At 49.9% G+C, this 19,676-nt stretch overlaps 5 protein-coding genes across 5 annotated transcripts; 2 read left to right on the forward strand and 3 right to left on the reverse strand.

Annotated features, from left to right (window-relative positions):
* Positions 1-279: 279 nt before the first annotated feature.
* BCR38DRAFT_446375 (uncharacterized protein) lies at positions 280-700 on the reverse strand. The gene has a single exon (XM_040861087.1). It carries the CDS (start codon positions 678-680, stop codon positions 348-350), a length of 333 nt encoding a protein of 110 aa, XP_040711529.1. The 5' UTR covers positions 681-700; the 3' UTR covers positions 280-347.
* Positions 701-1,284: 584 nt separating this feature from the next.
* On the forward strand, positions 1,285-3,389 carry BCR38DRAFT_68369 (PCI domain-containing protein). Its single transcript, XM_040865558.1, has 2 exons — positions 1,285-1,696; positions 1,763-3,389. Exons 1-2 carry the CDS (start codon positions 1,417-1,419, stop codon positions 3,301-3,303), a joined length of 1,821 nt encoding a protein of 606 aa, XP_040711530.1. The 5' UTR covers positions 1,285-1,416; the 3' UTR covers positions 3,304-3,389.
* Positions 3,390-6,044: 2,655 nt separating this feature from the next.
* BCR38DRAFT_413038 (uncharacterized protein) lies at positions 6,045-6,678 on the reverse strand (the record flags this gene model as incomplete). Its single annotated transcript, XM_040858781.1, has 3 exons — positions 6,045-6,207; positions 6,332-6,563; positions 6,657-6,678. 3 exons carry the CDS (start codon positions 6,676-6,678, stop codon positions 6,045-6,047), a joined length of 417 nt encoding a protein of 138 aa, XP_040711531.1.
* A 6,864-nt stretch (positions 6,679-13,542) lies between these two features.
* BCR38DRAFT_399678 (uncharacterized protein) lies at positions 13,543-14,440 on the reverse strand (the record flags this gene model as incomplete). Its single annotated transcript, XM_040857723.1, has 3 exons — positions 13,543-13,754; positions 13,902-14,093; positions 14,201-14,440. The coding sequence occupies 3 exons, from the start codon at positions 14,438-14,440 to the stop codon at positions 13,698-13,700; spliced, it is 489 nt and encodes a 162-aa protein (XP_040711532.1). The 3' UTR covers positions 13,543-13,697.
* Positions 14,441-15,614: 1,174 nt separating this feature from the next.
* BCR38DRAFT_527271 (acyl-CoA N-acyltransferase) lies at positions 15,615-17,860 on the forward strand. Its single transcript, XM_040865385.1, has 2 exons — positions 15,615-16,813; positions 16,872-17,860. The coding sequence occupies exons 1-2, from the start codon at positions 15,722-15,724 to the stop codon at positions 17,676-17,678; spliced, it is 1,899 nt and encodes a 632-aa protein (XP_040711533.1). The 5' UTR covers positions 15,615-15,721; the 3' UTR covers positions 17,679-17,860.
* Positions 17,861-19,676: the final 1,816 nt, after the last annotated feature.

Raw genomic sequence — 19,676 nt, forward strand, 5'->3', positions numbered from 1 at the left:
CTGGGTTTGGAGTTTGGGGTCTTGCCACGCCTGATTAGGACTTTCGGAAGGATTTCTCACTTGCTTTCCTCATGGTCGGACCGCTTTTTGGTACCGCTCCTATACATTACTGCTCTTGGACGGCGTTCTAGGAATTCATGGACCGGACCAAGGAAGGACAGTAAGATACCAAAATGGTTTAGATGTTCGTGAATTGAGATGATTTTCAGTGACACACAGAATTGCTCTGAATGTAGTGATGTGGTTTTCTCATCCGGGGATAGGATGTGTTACTGATTTGCTTGCACCGGTGCTTTTACAAGTCATATTCTTACTCGGGGTGTCTTCAAACAATATTAAGTTACTCCTTACAGCGAAAACAACAGACAAGCTGCATTGCATCGCTGATCTTTTGGCAGCCTCCCACCCAAGAGAAGACGTAGATTCCAAAATACTACAAATGAGGCTCCCACATTCAAACGGGACAATGGGTCGGATTGCTTCTTCCAACACGTGATCACGGGTAACCTGCATGATGGGATTGGCTGGGGTGCCTCAAACGAGACGTGAACATGTGGTCGTGCATCTGCAGCAGAACCTCGTTGTACATTGCGATGAAGTTGATGCCCAGGGAGACAGCTAGAGAAGGAGAAATTGCAGACTATGGCTATTTCTAATAAGTTCAAGATGGCAATCATCATGTCAGCGTTTATGTTGTGAGGTTGGGAATTGGTTCTTGGACAATTCTAGAAGTTCTTTAACACCAACAGCAGGCACCAGTTCGCAGACGTCACAAAGCGTGGGTGGACCCATTTCTAAAGTTGAGTGAGGTTGCTGACCTGGCTTGATCCACTAAGCGGCGGCATCATTTTCAGCAAGGTACTCAAATACCTGTGTGGGCCATGTAGTTGCCTTGCAATCCCAAGTACCATATGGCCCGTGCTTCGTATCCTCGAGTTTGTGACCTTGGCCTCTTTTGGAGTCAATCTGGTGAGCTGCTATCAGGTCAGGCTCTCCGGGGCGGCTTTTGGCTGTGTTTGTGCTTGCATCGCCCATCTGACTGCCTCTGCGCTGCAGCAAGCGATAACTCTTCCATCTTCCCTCTGTAACCAAAACACAACACCCATCACCGAAACGTCGAACTTGTCCCACCGCTGGGATTGAAGACTGCATTCCTTTTTCTGGCCACTTGTATTCTCAATCGGCCTGTTTCCCGTGCATCTGCTTTGGTGACCTCCACCCGAACCAACCCCATACCCAGCAGCTCCCGTTTTCTGCAGGGTCCGAAGGAGCGCGCTTCGCGAAAGTCGCCTCGTTACCTTCAACCATTACTCACCCATCCGCATCCGGCGACATCATCAAAAGCTCACCCAACCGGACTCCCATCACCATCTCACTCCAACTCAGTCGACTCTTTCGATTCATCACATTGCCGACATGCCTGGCAAAACGCCTAACGGTAAAGAGCCCGTCGAGAACGGCATCAGAAACAACCAGGATGTCGACATGACGGACGAGAAGTCATCGCTGAAGGGCAAGGGCAAGAAGGGCGTCAAGGAGGGCGAGGATATGACCGTCGTCGTGCCCCCGTCGAAAACCACAAAGCAATCGTCGGCACCACCGCCCGCTGATACTGATGGAGACGTAGATATGGATGATTCCGATAAGGTCGAGGATGTCGAAGTCAAGGTTGACCCCGTCACTCAGGCCATCTCAGGTACGTCTATGTCTCATAGCCTCCCTTTCTATTATTACCCACGCTAACGTGCCTCCCCCATGACAGACGTCAAGAGCAATTTCGCCCTCCTCGACCGTGCCGTAGCTCTGTTCGACGCCAGATTTTCGCTGCGGGCCCTTCGATCAATCTCATCTCTCCGCAAACGCCTCACCCCAGACATCCTCTCGCAGGCTATCGCCGAGTCATACCCTGCTACGACGTCGTCCGCAAATGTCGCTAGACATTTGTTGGCTGCCATTGGACGGGAAGATGTGACGCTAGGCCAACAATCTAGTGCAGAGATGGAGGTGGACAGCGAGCCCAAAGTACCGGCCAAGAATGGAAACAAGAAGGAGAAGGAGGTCAAGGAGATAATTCCCGAGATTGACATTTTCCTGGGTATCCTGATCCAAGTTCACCTGTTTGATTCCAAACAATACCAAAAAGGTGCCAACTTCTCAAAATACCTCTCGGACCGTATCCATGCTCTCAACCGGCGAACACTGGATCCCCTCTCTGCCAAGGTTTACTTCTACTACTCGTTGTTCTGTGAGCAGCTCGCTCCGCTTCCGCCGTCTCCGCAGTCCCCCATCGTCGCTATCCGACCGACATTACTCGCCGCGCTCCGGACTGCCGTCCTGCGCAAGGATATCGATACGCAGGCCTCGGTGATTGTCCTGCTTCTGCGGAGTTACCTGCTCACCTCGCACATCTCCCAAGCCGATCTTCTCGTATCCCACACGCAATTCCCTGAGAATGCTGCAAACAACCAAGTCGCACGCTTTCTGTACTACCTTGGTCGCATTCGGGCGATTCAGCTGCGTTATACCGAGGCACACGAGCACCTGACGGCTGCCACTCGTAAGGCACCCGCAAGTTCATGTGCCCTTGGTTTTGCGCAGACCGCCACCAAGGTTCTGCTGGTGGTCGAGCTGCTCATGGGCGACATCCCCGAGCGGGCTACCTTCCGTGCCGCCACCATGGAGCAAGCACTACACCCATACTTCCTACTCGTGCAAGCGGTCCGAGTCGGTAACTTGGAGGACTTCGAGACGACACTGGCCGAACACGTCGACACTTTCAAGCGCGACGGCACGTACACCCTGATCCTACGCCTTCGACAAAACGTCATTAAGACCGGTATCCGAATGATGAGCTTGAGCTACAGCAGGATCTCCCTCCGAGATATCTGCATCCGTCTGCACCTTGGTAGCGAGGAGAGTGCTGAGTACATTGTGGCCAAGGCTATTCGGGATGGCGTCATTGAGGCCACTCTCGATCGCGAAAAGGGCTTTATGAAGAGCAAGGAGGTTGGCGACGTCTACGCTACCCGTGAGCCAGGCGAGGCATTCCACGACCGCATCCGAGCCTGCCTCGCGCTGCATGATGAGAGCGTCAAGGTATGTGATTCTACATTTATGCCTGGCTTCTTTGATTGCATAACTAACTTGTCGTTTCCGCAGGCCATGCGTTTCCCCATGAACCAACACCGTCTAGAGCTCAAGAATGCCCAGGAAGCACGCGAGCGAGAGCGTGAGATGGCCAAGGAGATACAAGAGGGTGACCTGGACGACGACGACCTGGGTGGAGACTTCGAGGGCATGTAAACTACCGAGCCGGGCTTTGTACTTGTGGGAATAACGGAGTGGCCTCTAATCAGCGTTGCATTTCCGTCCGGACGCCTGCAAGGGCCGAGGAATAACGCAGGCCAGAGGCTAGAAGATATAGGTCTTTTAGGAAGGAAGCCGGGAAGAGAGACTTTACTTGCGAAAGCGACGAATGGAGACGGCTGGGGCTACGTATTTGCGAAGCACACACATTGAAACCCCCATCCCTTGTACTAGATATGGTGTTCACTACGGCAAGGAAGACCCCTTTTCAACGGTTTGCCATATTTGTTGGCACCAGAGAGGGGGCGGACGGCGTGGATGGTTCGGTTGGCCAGGCGAACACGCGATACTTATTGCTTGATCATCCTCCTATATTGCTGCTTCGGGGCCCCTTTGCAGAAATTCAGACGCAGGTGATGTTATTACTACTTTGCACTTGCTGGCTTTTGACGTGAATTTAATGCGTTGTCTTGGTACACGACTGGGGATGATGAGTTCGGAAATACACCGATTGCTGGCGTTGGTGGTTGTGCTTAACGTCCATAATAGGGGTTGTTGACTCGTATCAACAAGAATGGAGAACTTGAAGACACTCTTCTTCAGCTTATACTTTCTGGATTGGCCCACGGTCGTCGACATGGCATGATCCGTTGGTTGACTTGGGGGCTGATCAAGTTCTTGTAGTGAAATGCACCTCACAGCCACGCAGTGGGGCTCCCGGGCTAAGCTGTGTGAAAGAGCTATCGAACAGAAGGTGGGAACTGTTTCTGGTGGAGTTATGCCGGTAAGTCCTTCGGCCTAAGTGCCTCAGACAGGGACTTGGGCCATAATAGTAGTATAACGCCTGCGACGGATCTTTCGACAGGCCAGGCTGCTAGTGTCGGCCGCTTCAATCAGGGAGGGTATGGACGACCACTTGGCTGAATTTTGAGTTATAGTACGTACCACTGGAAAATACATTCCTGAAACAGAGGTGGTGAAGTTAAGAGGTACAGAAAAGCACCATAAGGCTCTGCCCCAGCCAGATCTAATCTATTAGTTACCTACATGCTACCCTAATAGCTTGAAGCTCCCAATGGGCGAAGTCGTTGCTGGATTACATACCAAACGATGGGAAGACAGTCCACAGTACTACCGATCAAGTAGGCCATTCGATATTCGATAACCAATAGAATGGAGCCTGGCTCCGACTCAACATATCTCTTGCGGGGATGTGCCTTCACGCACTCTTCCGCCACTTCCTTCCATGTGAGGGTGACTTGTGTCTTGTTCGAGTATCATCACATATGATTAGGGACTCGGTGCTTGATTTGTGTGCTCAAAGACTGACGACACCACGTCTGTCATGGCCTGAGTGACGACATCCGACGATATGGCTTGGATGGAGAGATAGCTCTCGCGTATGGATGCGTTGATTCAAGAATCACAACGTGTCATTCTTTGGAATACGCAGGTGTGAACGTTTGGTGACTTCTAATTTTGGGTGTTTACTAATTTATACAAGAGGGATAACAAACACTATTTGGCAAGACAATGAGCAGTTTCATGTATTTGTAAATCTTGGGCGGATAATGTTAGAAAGAATCAAATCCACACTTATGGGAACAATCAAACACCCTTCTGCCAAAGCGGCCACATTGTAGGCATGGTAGATAATAGACGACAAGCAAGCTGTACTGGGGACGAAAGGAGACCGTCACTGGTCTGATGGGCAGGTCTCGACCCTGAGGGGCGGCTTTAAACAGTTTAACCTAAACACAAGATGAAATAATGGGCCTGTACCATGCAAGAGTTCTTTCCTGCTGACTGCGATTTCCTCTAGATACGGTGATTGTTTAGTATGAAGTGACCTGCGAGCCCCTTGAAGCACCCACATGCACTTACGACTCTGCATCTGTTACGGTCAACAATTCTCCGGCTTTGAAGATAAAACCTTTTTATAGAAAAGAATAGACAGTTCTATGAGCTAGTGTTCGTAAAGGGGCAATTCCACGTCGGAGACAGAGTTTGTTGCTTGACAGAAATATCTACATTACGACCCAGTGCTGCGAGATGATGGTCCGGTGCTTGGACGATGGCGTGGCAGATGAAGTAACCGTCCAGCGATTGGAATTTCCAGTCGCTCACGAATTCTTTGTGTAGAGTAAAGCGCGGCTGTAGAGGCGGGCGTCCAGACGTTGCTGGATGGAAAGGGGCTATCAGCCAGAATCGTGTAGTTGAGCCACATGATGATGATGATGAAGGGGTAAAGGCGAAATTGGAGAGCTGAAGAAAATACCGTTGTCCACTCTTCAGTTCACGCTCCTTGGTCAGGTTGGCATGACTGTCAATGAGCATCGTGGAAGTGAATTGTCAGGAACGGCCTGGAACTTATCAAACGCAGGAGCCGCCACGGTGGCCGTAGTATTCTCGTAAGCGGTCGTGATCATGATATCCCCCGCCTTGGGCATGTAAGTTCAGAATAATGTGGCTGAGCCGTCCTGGTAGTTCTCGATTTTATCAGTCCAGTTGATTATGCCGCTCTGTTGTGGTGAATGGTAACATTAATAGACGATTCTATAGCATCGATATTTTGACACACTACCATGGCAAATTGAGTTACAATGCCAAAGCTGGCGGACCCGCCTTTGAGCGTCCGGACGAGGTCGTTGTTTTCGGTGGCGTTGGCGTTGATGATCACCATGAAGAAAGAACATATGTCAGAAAAACAATAGTGAAAATGTTACCCAACCCCAACCTCACCTGCTAGCAAGCACAATCTCGTAGTTGATGATGTTGTCACAACTCCAACAACGTTTTGCAGTAAAGAAATTTTTGCCGCCTCCGGTCAAGAACCCAGCAACAACAACAGTATTTGAGCAGTGTTGGTCTTTACCACATATGTCGTCTTGTTCATACATCCTAGTCGTCATCAGCTATCTACTTATATCTATCCGGGCTGGTTGATCTCTGACCAAATCAATCGTCACGCTCTCGTTAACTGCATCAGTATCAGCAGAGTTGATCCATTAACTCAAATGCTCACTGGACTTGACCTACTGTTGTTCGCACCCGGCCAGACAGTATGGCCACCGCTACGAACGACAGGTCAAGTCTAGCATCGACCAGTGCAGTGATAGCCAGGGCAACTCCCTTTGCAGTTGCCAGCTGGAAAATACATGTTGGATCCAACTGCCCAACCGCGTCGACAAGGAAAAGTATAGAATTGGCGTGGCTCTCGTACGTGTTGCTGTCAGGGTATTTGATATTATTCAAGCCTGCAGACTCTAGCGCACAACACTATTACAAGAAACCAATCAAAATAGTGAATCCTGCTCTGAGACTATGTGGGTAAATCCAGGCTTACTTACGCAACTGATAGCTGATCGTCATATTGAGACGAAGATTAATCAGCGCAGCAGACACAGAAAAGCGGATACGATGGCGGTAGCCAAGGCCAGGGATGTGAAGTGTTTCATGGTATCCGAGGCTACAAGTCAATTATTTGGAGAATGCTTGATGCGAGTGACTTCTTGGCTGCAGCAGAACCGCGGTGATAATGGAACGTGGGCGAAGTCCCTGCGGTGGCCGGTCGATGCAGACGCAGACACACAGATGTGACCTGGGAGCTGCTTGCTGGGGAGAAGACGTCAGGAACTGCATCAATGTTACAGCGCCATGTGTTCGACTCTCTGCTCTCGCCGTATCACCAAGCCGCCAGTGCTGTACATGCCTCTAATTCTCACGTTGTGCGGAACCGAGAAATGGCATAAGTATATTTTCGTCCGCAAATTGGCCCTCGGAGACCGATCTCCAGTTGAAAGAGTCAAGTCCAGCTTGTTCCTGTGGACGTTGCCTGCCAACCTATCTGTACTGGCAGGGATATCTATCGATTCCGCACAAGTTGCCGGCAGCCGAGCCCACTGAACCCCGGCATTTTGGGAAGCGGAACCTGGTCCCAAGGCCGAATGGCGATGCTACAGTGCCTATGCCAATACTGCAGTTTGTGGACTCGTTCGACATGCTGCAGACAAATATAGGACGCCAATGAATACTAGCTGAATTACATTGCGCTAGACTACGGGCTCATAGTGCTCGTTATGAGGCATTTGGGGCATGTTTTTTAGGGAAGCGCCGGGAACTGAACTTTGGAGGTCGGAGTGACCTCCGCTATGAGATTAACACGCATACCAATCATTCGTACTAGTTTATCATTACAGAAAAATACATAACAGTCGTGCACGCCTGTAGAATTACTGCCTCATTCGCTGCGCTCCCCTTAACCCTGCTACTGTACGAGTTATCATCCGGTGAGGCACCGTAGATATTCACGTCTCATTTCCTATCACCGCCGGGTCGCAAGCCGGCATGGTCGAAGCCGTCGTTATGTTCCAGCTCAATCAACGTGTCAAATTTGCGCAGGTTAGCTGTGCCAGCCCCAAAAGTCGGCGCCGAGGGTGGCTCGACACTCGTGTCCTTGCTGGACTTTGGCAGCGATGTGCCTGAGTAAGATGCGGAATATGGAAAGCGAGCCGCAGTTGATGAGGAGATTGGCTTCAACATTACTATTCATTTCAATTCAGTCCGAGTATCAAAAAAGGGGTGAAGGAAAGGGGTCAACTTATACCCAAAGACACCCTTCTACCAAAGCCCGAGTTAAAACGGATTCTCTCACTCTTCTAGTATTATAAAGAGAATTAACAGCTACATAATTGTTTGAATCTTTTATTGATATAGTGGCTGTTTTACGATATCTTGTGATAGACGAAGCAGATTGTACGTAGATGTGTTATCTCATTTTTCTATTAATATGAATATGCATTCCGCCTTCTCATCTCAACAACAAATTGTCAGCTTGGAATTCACCTATCAGGTGGCTGGGTGATTGAAAAATCCAATATTCAATGCAACGTCAGAGTCACTCCAGCGGACGATGTCACCTTTCACAGATGAAGCAAATTCATGGATGAACCAAGTACACCGTCGCAGGGACCGTTTTCATTTCACAATAAGCCTCCATACGAGTATTGAAGTGATAGCTTCAGCAAGAAAATAAGCTTTTTGCCAGAACGTCGAGCCCGATTCTGTGACCATAAGAGAGTCAGTAATCCACGCAGAATTCCGTCCGACTCACTCGTGCGTTGTTCTAACATGTCACCGTTCTAAAGTATTTAGATCCGGTAAAGATTGTATTGATCGGCAGTATAACTAGGTAGCTCAGAATATGGTAGCTGTGCAATCCTTCCCATAAAAATCGCCCCATAATCAAAGCCTGTCAAGCTTGTGAATGCACCTCTGGAAACATCAAACTCTTCCTCGTTCTCGGCGGCCAGATTTACTAAGCATCAACGAAGTCAAATTTATTCTAACAGAATGAGAATTGTGCCATCTAAGAATTCCCAAGGACAGCACTACGCGGTTGAGATCGACGTGAAGAGCATTAGTTGTAATTCAGTACCATGGCGTTATTATCAACCAAGGAATTTTCTCTTGGCGTAAACGTCTTCAAGAAGAAATAAGTTGTCTATAATCTCCATGTTTAATCTAATCTTTAGTCCAAAGTGTCTGTAGTTTGATCAAAGGGAAGCAAGTGTAAACGATGTTAGTGCCAAGTCGATGGTCCCGCCTGCCACACTAAACGACATTAATTGGAAGGCAAGGAAGTTCCAGCGAAACTGGTATTTATGCCTTGGCAAACACGACGTAACTTTGCTCCGCCAAAATTGGTAAGGTAATGAGCAGAGTTGCACCGTCGGGCGTTCTCCACTCCCGAGAGAGGTTGGAATAGAACACGGAGCGTTCGGGCCAGAGTTTCTGCTTTTCCCCGAAGACTCTTCTTAATATAAATATCAACTGAGATGAATCCACATGCTCATTGGGAAATCGAGCAATGTGTAACGCCCTATAGCACAGGACACCCAACCGTCGGCGTAGGCCCTTGAAAGGACCAGCACCGGCCAGGTAAAAAACAAACAGAACGGGAGAAATTGACTGATTCGATAGATTTCGTACAAGTAGATAATTCACATATAGAAATCAATACAGTTGAAGCTTTCTAGTGCTCATAACAAAATATGGACCTCTTTATCCAGCGCAGTTGCGAAGTCACAGATTGTAGAGCACTCTGTTGCCATTTTGTTGACTTTCGACTCTCAAGTTGAGTGAAAAAGAAAACGAACACATAACAGAACTCCTCTCCACGAAGTCAGCAACGGATGGCACGGCCAAAGGTCGACCTGGTCAAGTCAAGGACGAGGAAATACAAAGGATTCGGATATTCCACGCCCTCAGAAGAGGGTCAATGATGGTGGAACCAAGATATCACCTGCTCCAGAGCCGCAGAGGACATTACTAGTTTGAAGGGTCGCATTCCCAATACTTCAAGTTTGACACAACTTCTGATTATGTTATTCTTACGTGCCCCAGTCACGCCGCCTGTGTGCTAGGTACAGCGCTCGGGTCAGCTGCTCATAGACAGCCGTCCCGTAGCTGCAGCCTTTGGAAGTTAGTCCCATCATCTTTATCATCACCAACACAGCTCTCTTGCCTCTATTGCCTCAGCGCTTTTGCAGAACCTCAACCGTCTGAGCGATATTAGCATTACTTGGCTCGATGCACTCTCCCCGACCCAACGGCATTTCTCGCATGACGGCTGCTCCCCGCCGCATCGAACCTTTCACTCGCGGCGGCACTTTGGATTCATACAAAGGTGGCTTGCCTAGCGTACCACTACTTGAGAACGTCTTGCGTGTCTATGCATGTACACTGGAAAGATCAAGGTTCCGGGCCGGAAATCTCGAGGATTTTAGTCGCAATCTACGTCAGAAGTGGCATCCTTGGGTCGCGCAATCCTTTTGCAACACCATCATGGCATAGGTGTATTCATCACTTGGCTTATCTACATAACCGCTTTAAATATATTGAGAGTTCATTGATATAGTCCGCTATTAATCTATCGTCTCAGTCAAATTATTATTATTATTATTATTATTAAATACGCCGTAGGCTCGAAGCCCCCGGTACCTCTGCTAGTACTCCCGTATGTCAAACCGTGCCCTAATGGCTGGACTAAATACATACGCTGCGTCGTCGGTTCGCCCTATTGGCGACTGCGTTGCGTCCACTACCATACTACGTTGGTTCTCAACCTACCAACAAAGCCCCCCCTGAGAAGATCGATGCTATCTGGGCCTTGAAGCTGTCCGACCCGTCCCTAGCAGCCACCTTACAATAGTCCCACTAACTACTGGTTCTCCTGTTGCCGTTGCGAGGTCTCTGCGAGAGTATAGTGGCCGTGGTGCGATGGCGGCCCGTAATCGTTCCCTCGGTCCTTCCAACAGCCCGCAAAAGAGGATTACGTGCTCTGCCGTCTCAGGGGCGTCGCCACAGCGGCATAGCGGCGAGTACACGCCAAAAGCCCCTGTCTTGAATAAGAAGGCTGCTAGTCCTATTTTTTCCGTCCTGATCTGGCACAGCGTAGACGCCTCCAGTCGGTTCAGGCCGAAATACCTGCCCCCTTTCGGTATCTGCATCGAAGGGCCCTCCGGTTCCTCAGCGATAGCGCGTCGCTGGCGATCGTGATGCTCTGCTCCGGTGAGCCATCTCTTCCTCCAGTGGCCGAGGAGGGCAGCCGGGACCTCCTTTTCCTCACTCATCCACTCGGAGCCCCGGGCCTCCTTCTCCATAGTGTACCCTGCCGGTCGGAGTAGCTGCGACGCCTGCTTCCTCTTCGCCGGCCTATCCTGCCGGAGTATATGTGACGCTTTAGCGCTCGCGCTGCGAAGCAGATTTCTCTTCCCGCTAAGCCGTAGCCGTTCTTCAAACTTAGCAGCCCGGGCACTAAGATAGAGGTCTAGTGGCGGGATTGCTGCTTCTGCTTCCAGGTGGCGAACCGGCGTCGCTTTGTGGGCGCCACAGACTACCCGGAGGCACTCGTTCTGTATCCCTATCAGGCTCTTAGCTGGCCCTGCCGGTTCCTCACTTATAGTATGCCACGCAGTCGCCCCGAAGGCGATCGCGCTACGGATAACCACCGTATATAACAGCCTCGCCCGTATAAGATCGCAGCCCCACGACATATTGACTAGCTTTGTCAGGGCTAGCTTTTGAGTTGCCATTTTTGTTTTAACACGCTCAACATGGGCGTGCCACGTCAGTTTGCGGTCGAACCAGACTCCTAGGAACCTCGCTGAGACTACCGGCGACACTGTGGCGTCCCCAAGGCGAATACTTTGCGGCAAGGGCTCTCGGGCCCTAGTAAAGTGCATTAGCTCACTCTTGTCAGGAGCGAACTCCATCCCGTGCCTCACTGCCCACCGCTGACACGTAGCCCATGCGCTCTCCAACCGGCGGCAGGTCGTGTCTGGATCGGTGCCGACGCTTAGCAGGTTCGTGTCGTCCGCGAACCCGACTACTAAAAGTAGTGGGTGCTGCTCCGCTAGCTCCTCGTACAGCGTTGAAATGTATAATATAAACAGTATCGGGGATAGCGGTGACCCCTGGGGGACGCCAGCTCGTAGGGGGATTGGCTCTGACTCCTTGCCATCGAACCGGAGGCGTACCGTCCTATCCTCCACGAAGCTGCGTACCCACTCCTGAACCCACTCCGGGTAGCCTTGCCGGGCTAATATGGAAATCAGCCGTCTGTAATTGACCGTATCGAATGCCCCCTTGATGTCTAGCTGTAGCAGCGAGGCGATGCCCCCGCGTCTCCACGCCGTATAGACCACGTCCTCAACTATACGTATTGCCAGCTCGGTGGACCTCCCAGCGCGGTTACCCATTTGGCCGTTTGGTAGTAGGCCGGCCGCCTCAGCTACTTTGGTGATACGCTGGCTCATCGCCGTCTCTATTACCTTCCCTACCGTGCTAAGCAGGGCAATGGGGCGCCAGCCGCCAGGGGTCTGCTTCTGAGCTGTCGTTTTATTAGGCTTAGGGATAACAACCATCCTCGCTGAGCGGAAGCGCTCCGGGTAGTACCCCAGCCTAAAGCTAGCTGTTGCCAGATCCGCTAGGATCTCCCATAGGGGTTCACCGCAGGCCTTTAGCAGGCCAGTGGGGATCAGGTCGTCGCCGGGAGCCTTCCGAGCAGCCGTTCCTTTGATGATAGACTCGATATCCATTGTGGTCACCTCCCCAGGGACGTTCAGCTCTGGTCTCGTCTGTAATAGGCCGCGATCGAGGTCCGATAGATCTATACACGGGTCTGGGAAGAACCTCTCAGCTAGTAATTTTGCCTTCTCATCATGTGTACGTGCCGTAAGCGTGTCGCCGGCGTCCCTCCGGAGATCTGGCAAGCCGTGGGCCTCAGGGGGGGGCCCAGCTCCGTAGCCTAGCCCACCTCTGCAGTGCCCACAGGTCAGTCAAATTAGAAATACTATATTGCACATTAAAATTCCATTAAAATCATACTCTGTGGCAGTTTGTCAATATTCGTAGCGAGTCTTGTTACCATATCTTTGGGCCGGCACTATGTAATATCACGCCTGCTTCCTCACCGGGCCGTTAGGCTTTTCATCTGGATAACGAGGAAGAACATGAGCGCCGCCTCATTCTATGATAGACCTAGATTTTCGTAGCATTCGACCTCGTTGATGAACTAGGCCTGCCCAAACTGCGTCTTTCTCCAGTGGTATGGTTGTTATTCGACATTGGGCATTCATGAACCATCGAGTCGGGAGAGCAGCATATGATGACCAGCGACACACGATCAACACGTATCGTAGAATCACGAAGAGTTGACCAGTCATAATTCTTCTTGGTTAATTTTGTAACAGATGTTGCATTATTGGCAATGTAAACGCCGTTTCACACCTGCGAGGCGGTGGCACAGCAGAACTCAACCAACACCTTGGATACCGCCTTGCTTCCTGCCAACCAACCACATCTTCATGACGATCATTATTTCAATTATATACATAATTTACGAGCATTAAAATTGGTATTTTCCTCAAATTTGATGCGCAAGAAACTTAGCACTGTAATCTCGGGGACTTGCTCCGCATGCAAGGAGGCCAGTCACCGAGTGCAGAACATCAAACCCGATTGCCCGACTCGTTTGTTCTTCCATCATCTTGGTACCATGGACAACTTAGGTATCCAATGCAGGAGGTCATCTTTCACAAGAGGAATTGAGCCAACGTTCAACTGGGAAGTGGGATAATACAAATGTCTAGGCACAGAATCCCCCAATGAGAATAAAGCAACTAACTTCATATTTTCAACTACCCTGTCGAATATTATAACCCCAAAGCTCCATATTTCACAGGTTAAGATCATTTATACATATAAATCGTCTTAAATTACAGTTTTGTGTTACACTAGGGATATCTTCTACTCTGCACAACCCACTGTAGTTGGCATAAATTGCCAAGTCTACACCCATGGTTTCTCCAACCTCTTCCTCTGCAGACTTAAAGCTCCTTACAAGTAGCGCTGTTGCAGTTCGGGAAGCTCTCCCCTTGATCCCACTAACAGTGAAGTTAGACAAATTTTTACCACGAAAGATATTTGAGCATAGTGAGCGACCGTAGACGAATCTCAAGCACAAGTGACAGCGTCGTCTCACGACAAGCGACAAAAGCTTTCAATGAAATATAAATGGAACTTCTACGTACGTGTTCGACAATGCAGCCAGACTTCCACTTGAATCGATCCACGATCTGACCCTGGCCGCTCGCTGTGTAGCTCAGCCAGCCTGTGTTACCTCGAAACGCCGTATGTATATTCGAAAATTGAATGTTGGGCCAGGCGGGAGCAAGAGCATCTATGGCAGCGCCGGGGCCATCACCAACTGACGGATTGTTGTTCTAGGATAGGTTGAATCAGCTCTGTAACATTCCCTAACTAAAAATAACGCAACCCCTACATCACTTCGTTACGAGAAAAGAACGTAATGGCCTGAGACACGACGTACCTTATACGAGGCAGACACATATCGAAAAGCATCCGTAAGTGATTTCCTAACAAGCAAATCCCTGGCGAAGTCGTCGAACCGCCTCTCCGTCAGCTGCGATCTGGGCGCCGGAACCAGTGCCCGACACGGGGGAGGTTTGACGACTGTGGCCCGGTCTGGCGTTGTGCTCTTGCCCGGCGGTGGTCTTTTCCTCCCTTGTGGTTCGGGAATTGCAAGCGCTCCCAGAGGTGCCAGTAACATAGTGAGCCACATCAAGAAGACGATTTCCATCATGTGCATTAGGGTGGAAAGCTTGGTCTACGGGTGCGGAATTACCAACTACGAGCATTGCACAGAATGTCCATTGATTATGTATTCAGGCGGCGCATCATATTCGTCACGGACGCTTTGTTTTCGACGTGTTGTGGCAACGTTACGAAACTCGGATCTTAGTACACTAGGATCGTTGCGATGACGTTGGCTCGCCTCGGCGGGTTTCGCCTTTGTTATAGAAGCGAGTAGCTACTTGATCGAAATTGTGTCCATCGAACGACCTGCCGCACTAATTCAGTCGGTGCGGGATCCAGAGGGAGGCTTTTGGCAAAGGAACATGGATGGAGTAAGCCGAGATTATGTCAGTAGCTTGCGTCTAGTGGTTATAGGCGTTCTTTAGCGTCATGGGTGCTCCTGATGCAATCCCTCCGGAAATTAAAACTAGTATTAAGACGAGGGCCATGCAAATTTGGGCTTCATAAACATGCCTGAACTGGCTTGACGTGTTCGACGATTCTCATTCGCCATGGAATGTATCACTGCCGAATCCACTAGCAGTCATAGAAACCGGTGTCATTTACTCATCATATATAGTGGCGGCTTCACCTAACTCAAAATTCGAGACTCTAGAAGGAATCGTCTTCCAGCATGGACAAGTTGGGTGGGTTGGCACTTACAAGTAGCAGCGAATGGTTTGTATCTCCGATCGGTGTCTGCAGGCAGTTACTTCGCGAGGAGCCACATAAGTCGTAGGGAGTGAGAATCCAAATGCAGCGTCAGAAGCAGAAAACTCTGCATTGAGTAGTCATGCTTTCAATGTACCTAGTTAGCTTGTATGGCAGCATAAAGATATCCAATTTCCCACTGTGGAGTCACTGGTGACGGCAGAGTTCACGAACAGATTGACACCAAGGTATCGAGATGCTGGAGTTGAAACAGACCGTTGGTAGTTTGTGGTCAATTTGAAGAATATAATAAAATTGAGTCACCGCTGCGGTTGTTCCACATGATTGTCACTTCCGTTGGCTATCCTTTTAGGTCTCATTTGTACCAAGGTCATTGTCACCAATCTGCAGTGAAGTCATTAACTGTCACGTGCTTACCTGTCCGGCGGTTCAAGTTTACGTAAGCGCAGCCAGGCAGCACCTTCGTCGCATCGAACCACGTCCAAATGACCAATACCGACAGAAACTCAATTAAAATTGTCGAAATCAGAGTGGCATCAGTTATCTCTCGTTGAAGACTCGCCACAAAGTGCTGTACCACCCGATGGCGCCCACGAAGCGCAAAAGACCGCATGACGAAGCCCCTGCAGCGCAATCCAAGTCGCCCACTGAACCTCCGCCGCGACGAACCACTCGCCATGTCGCAGTAATCGAAGGGAAACAGTTGCGCAGTGGAAAATTACGCGCCAATTCATTGGAAGCACTCCCGACAATCTACCCGACATACAAGGCCACCCGAGCGAGAAATGTCGACGCGCCGAAGTCCAAGGCGGCTGCTCCCCCACCTCCGACGGCGAAGACGACACGGAGTACACGCGCGCAAGCTGCCGATGTCTTGATTCCGGTCGTCAACGGAACAAATGAGAAGGGGAAGCCAAAGGAGAAAGAAAAATCGAGGCCTCTTGTCGAAAGACCGAAATCAAGAGCCGTCGCTGCGCCCAAGGAACCTCCGTCGACAGTTGCTCAACCGATTCCAGAGCCGAAGCCTGAGACGCAGGCTCCACAAGCGCAAACACCACAAACAACCAACCGCACCACGAATACAAGACCCCGTCACTCCTCTCGGGCTCAGGCGCCGGCATCCTCACTTACCGATCCAGCCGCTGTCTCGGCAGTCACCCCCAAACGCCGTATCTCCACCTCCAAGTCCAAGAAACCGCCGTCGACGCCACGATCCGACCGCAACATCGATAAAGTCGTGTTGGGCAATATCTGCTTCCGCGCCTGGTATCCGTCGTACTACGACAACCGGGTGTTGGGCGATGTGTCCGGCAATGCCGGGGGCAAGGACAACGGTGGAGGAGCCACCAAGATCGGTGGGGGTAAAAAGGATAAAGAGGTCTTGCTAGACAGGCTGTATGTTTGTCCGTGTTGTTTCAAGTACTCGAGAGAACTTGTCTCGTGGTCGGAACATGTCCGGCTCTGCGAGAGCAAGGCAGAGATCCCGGGAAAGAAGATCTATATACATCCCAAGGGCAAGAGGAAGGTGAAGGTATCGGCTGCTGCGCCTGCAGTGGTGGAAAATGCGAAAGGCAAGGGCAGAAAGAAGGAGATGCCAGCGCCTGTGGTGGAAGAAGTTGTCGTAAGCGACGAGGGCGAATGGAGTGTTTGGGAGCTTGACGGGGAGGTCGACGGGGTAAATCACAATTTCACATCAAGTCCAAGGCCATCTAAGCTAACAAAAAGCCCGACAGCTATTCTGCCAGAATCTCTCCCTCTTCGCGAAGCTTTTCCTAGATAACAAATCGGTATTTTTCGATGTGACCGGTTTCAACTACTTCTTACTCGTCTACACCCCTCCTCCTCCACCTTCGCCACAAGCAACGCAATCACGCAACGACAGCCCATCATCGGATCCCGCAAAACTGCCCTCCTCTATTTCTGCTCCCCCAAGACCACAAATCATCGGCTTCTTCTCCAAGGAGAAAATGTCCTGGGATAACAATAATCTAGCGTGCATCCTTGTCTTCCCACCCTGGCAGCGCAAAGGTCTCGGCTCGCTGCTCATGGGCGTTTCGTACGAGATCTCGCGACGCGAGAGGGTTCTCGGCGGTCCAGAGAAGCCCATCTCGGATCTGGGAAGGAAGGGATACAAGCGCTTCTGGGCAGGGGAGATTGCGCGTTGGCTTCTAAGCGTTGAGTTACCTGTGCCAGCTGAGGAAGAGGAGCAACGTGAGACGATTGTGGATATTGAGGAAATTAGCCAGGCTACTTGGATCGCGCCCGAGGATTGCCTTGCGGTGCTGAGGGAGATGAGTATCGTGGAAGAGGCGGGGGTAGGGCTGCCTAAGGGGGCAATAACAGAAGAGGCTGTCGAGGAGGAGGGGAAGGAGAAAGACAAGGAGAAAGAAGTGAAGGAGGTGCCGAGGGTCCGAGTTGATAAGGATGCCATTAGGAGGTGGGTGGGGACGAACAAGATCTCCTTGGAGAAGACATGTGATCCGGATGGCTTTGTGGAAGGGTATGCTGTTAAGGAGGTTGAGGTTGGAGAAGAGGAGTAGTGCAAAAGAGCAAGTGCAAAAGATCAGGTGTGATTGCATGGTGGCAATGTATTTGCTAGCTTTATGCATGGATATTGCCGACATAGATGCGTGCCCTAGCTGCTGATGGCAGCGATTGATGAATCGTCAAGTTCCCGGTTTTGCTCAATGCTTGTCGATGCTAAGTCGTGCTTTCTCGACACGTCAAATAGAATTTTGTCAATGTTAAGAATAATAATCTAGACCATCACAGAAGCGTTGGTTGGATGGGTTACTCGCTTCGTTCTATTGTACAAGCTGGCAACTTATTGTGTTTTGAGAAAGGGGGTGAAGGCATATCTGAGTGGCTCTCCAGAGCTGTGGAATATTGGTAGCCCTGATTTCACAGTGTATAAGAGAGCCAGGTATAGGTTCGTACTTGTAGACCGCTGTGGCTATCTTGGTATGGTGCCTTCCTACTTTATTCTAACCTCGATCAGCAGATTACTTTATAGAACCCCACGGACTCTAGGTCTTCCAGAGCTTGTATTAGTACTTGCAGCCTAAGCTGACAGTCCTGACGTAGATATAGGTCAACTGGTTCTAGAGGTTTCGAGGTTTTCTATCTACGCTACCACATCACTACAAGATCTATATCTGCTACTAGGTGGTATATTACCGTAAAATATGGATATACGTACTTCTTATTTAGGAATTACATTTATGCGAATGTATTTTACCCGAGGAAAGGCTCTCTCCTAAAGAGTACCGGAACGTAATTACATTACTGCATGTTGTAAGTTTCCGTCCTACATAACAAATCCATTCTTCTTATCTTACCCACAAGGATATCAGAACGTTTGCAATTCACCAAACGTCTTTCCACAACACCACAACATCTAGCGTCCATCAAACTTCTTGTCACACCAAACTATGCCTGGAAACCATTAGCGGACTTCCCACAAGAACAGCACGGCTATTGGAGTTCAAAACTCATTTTTCCAGAATCACCTCACGGCGCCTGGAGTTCGCCAATCCGCCCTAGGCTGAGACAATAGCCAGCATTACAGGATAGTCCCAATAGCCATAACAAAGCACCGACTTGACACCATCGATCGAGATGGACAGATCGTCCACAGGCTCGACCGCAGATGCAGAAATGCCATCAAATTTCTCAAAGCCAAGACAGACCGTATCATCCTGACGACAAACAACGCTCAATTTACACAATTCTGCAAGCTGCCACCCGAGCTACGAATACAAATCTGGTAATTAGCCATGAGTCAAGAGGTAGAGATACGCCTAGTCTTCCATATTGAGGAAAATATCTTGCTAGGGAAGCATCTGTGGCCTCCATTTCTCATCGTCGATTACGAGAGCAGATCACCGGCCTTAGAAACCTCCTATCCCTTGGTATTCGGCAAGTATCCAAAATGTACGCAAGGAACGAAATGTTGACGTTATAGATCATATAGGCAAGCTTCACTTACGAGACTCCGACATCGCCTATGAGACTGGTCGATGATCGACGAAGATACCACGAATCCACCACCAAGAAGCTGCAGTTCCGGACTAATCCCCTATCGACAGTTGACTGTCCTACTCAACAGGGTCGTGGGTGATCCATGAAACTATTCAAGTTGTTGGTGGTGCAAATGGTACTTAAGGACATACTGCTTCTATGCGGGACAGACTTTTGTTGTTGATGCATCGAAGTGCGGGAACAAGGAAGCATATGCGGATTTGCCACGAGTTCCTTTATGATACTACTGTTATGAGTGTATAGGATTACTCGTAGAGTTCGTGGAGGAGATGTCGTTCTGTGCAACTCGGATAAAGAGTAGACTCAGGGATGTGGATTGGATTACAAGATTGGCGGTGGGGGGTAGACACAGGGATATAGGAGTTTTAAGGTAATTTACCGTCACTATCTATCAGCAAAAGAATGGATGGCTATTTTGAATTCGAGATGTTTCTGTCGATAGTGAGCGCACAATAGTTACGTAAAGGATGAGGAGTTCTGAAAACTACTTGCCATTG

The sequence above is a fragment of the Pseudomassariella vexata genome (genome assembly GCF_002105095.1).
Source record: "Pseudomassariella vexata strain CBS 129021 chromosome Unknown BCR38scaffold_15, whole genome shotgun sequence".
NCBI classification, from domain to species: domain Eukaryota; kingdom Fungi; phylum Ascomycota; class Sordariomycetes; order Amphisphaeriales; family Pseudomassariaceae; genus Pseudomassariella; species Pseudomassariella vexata.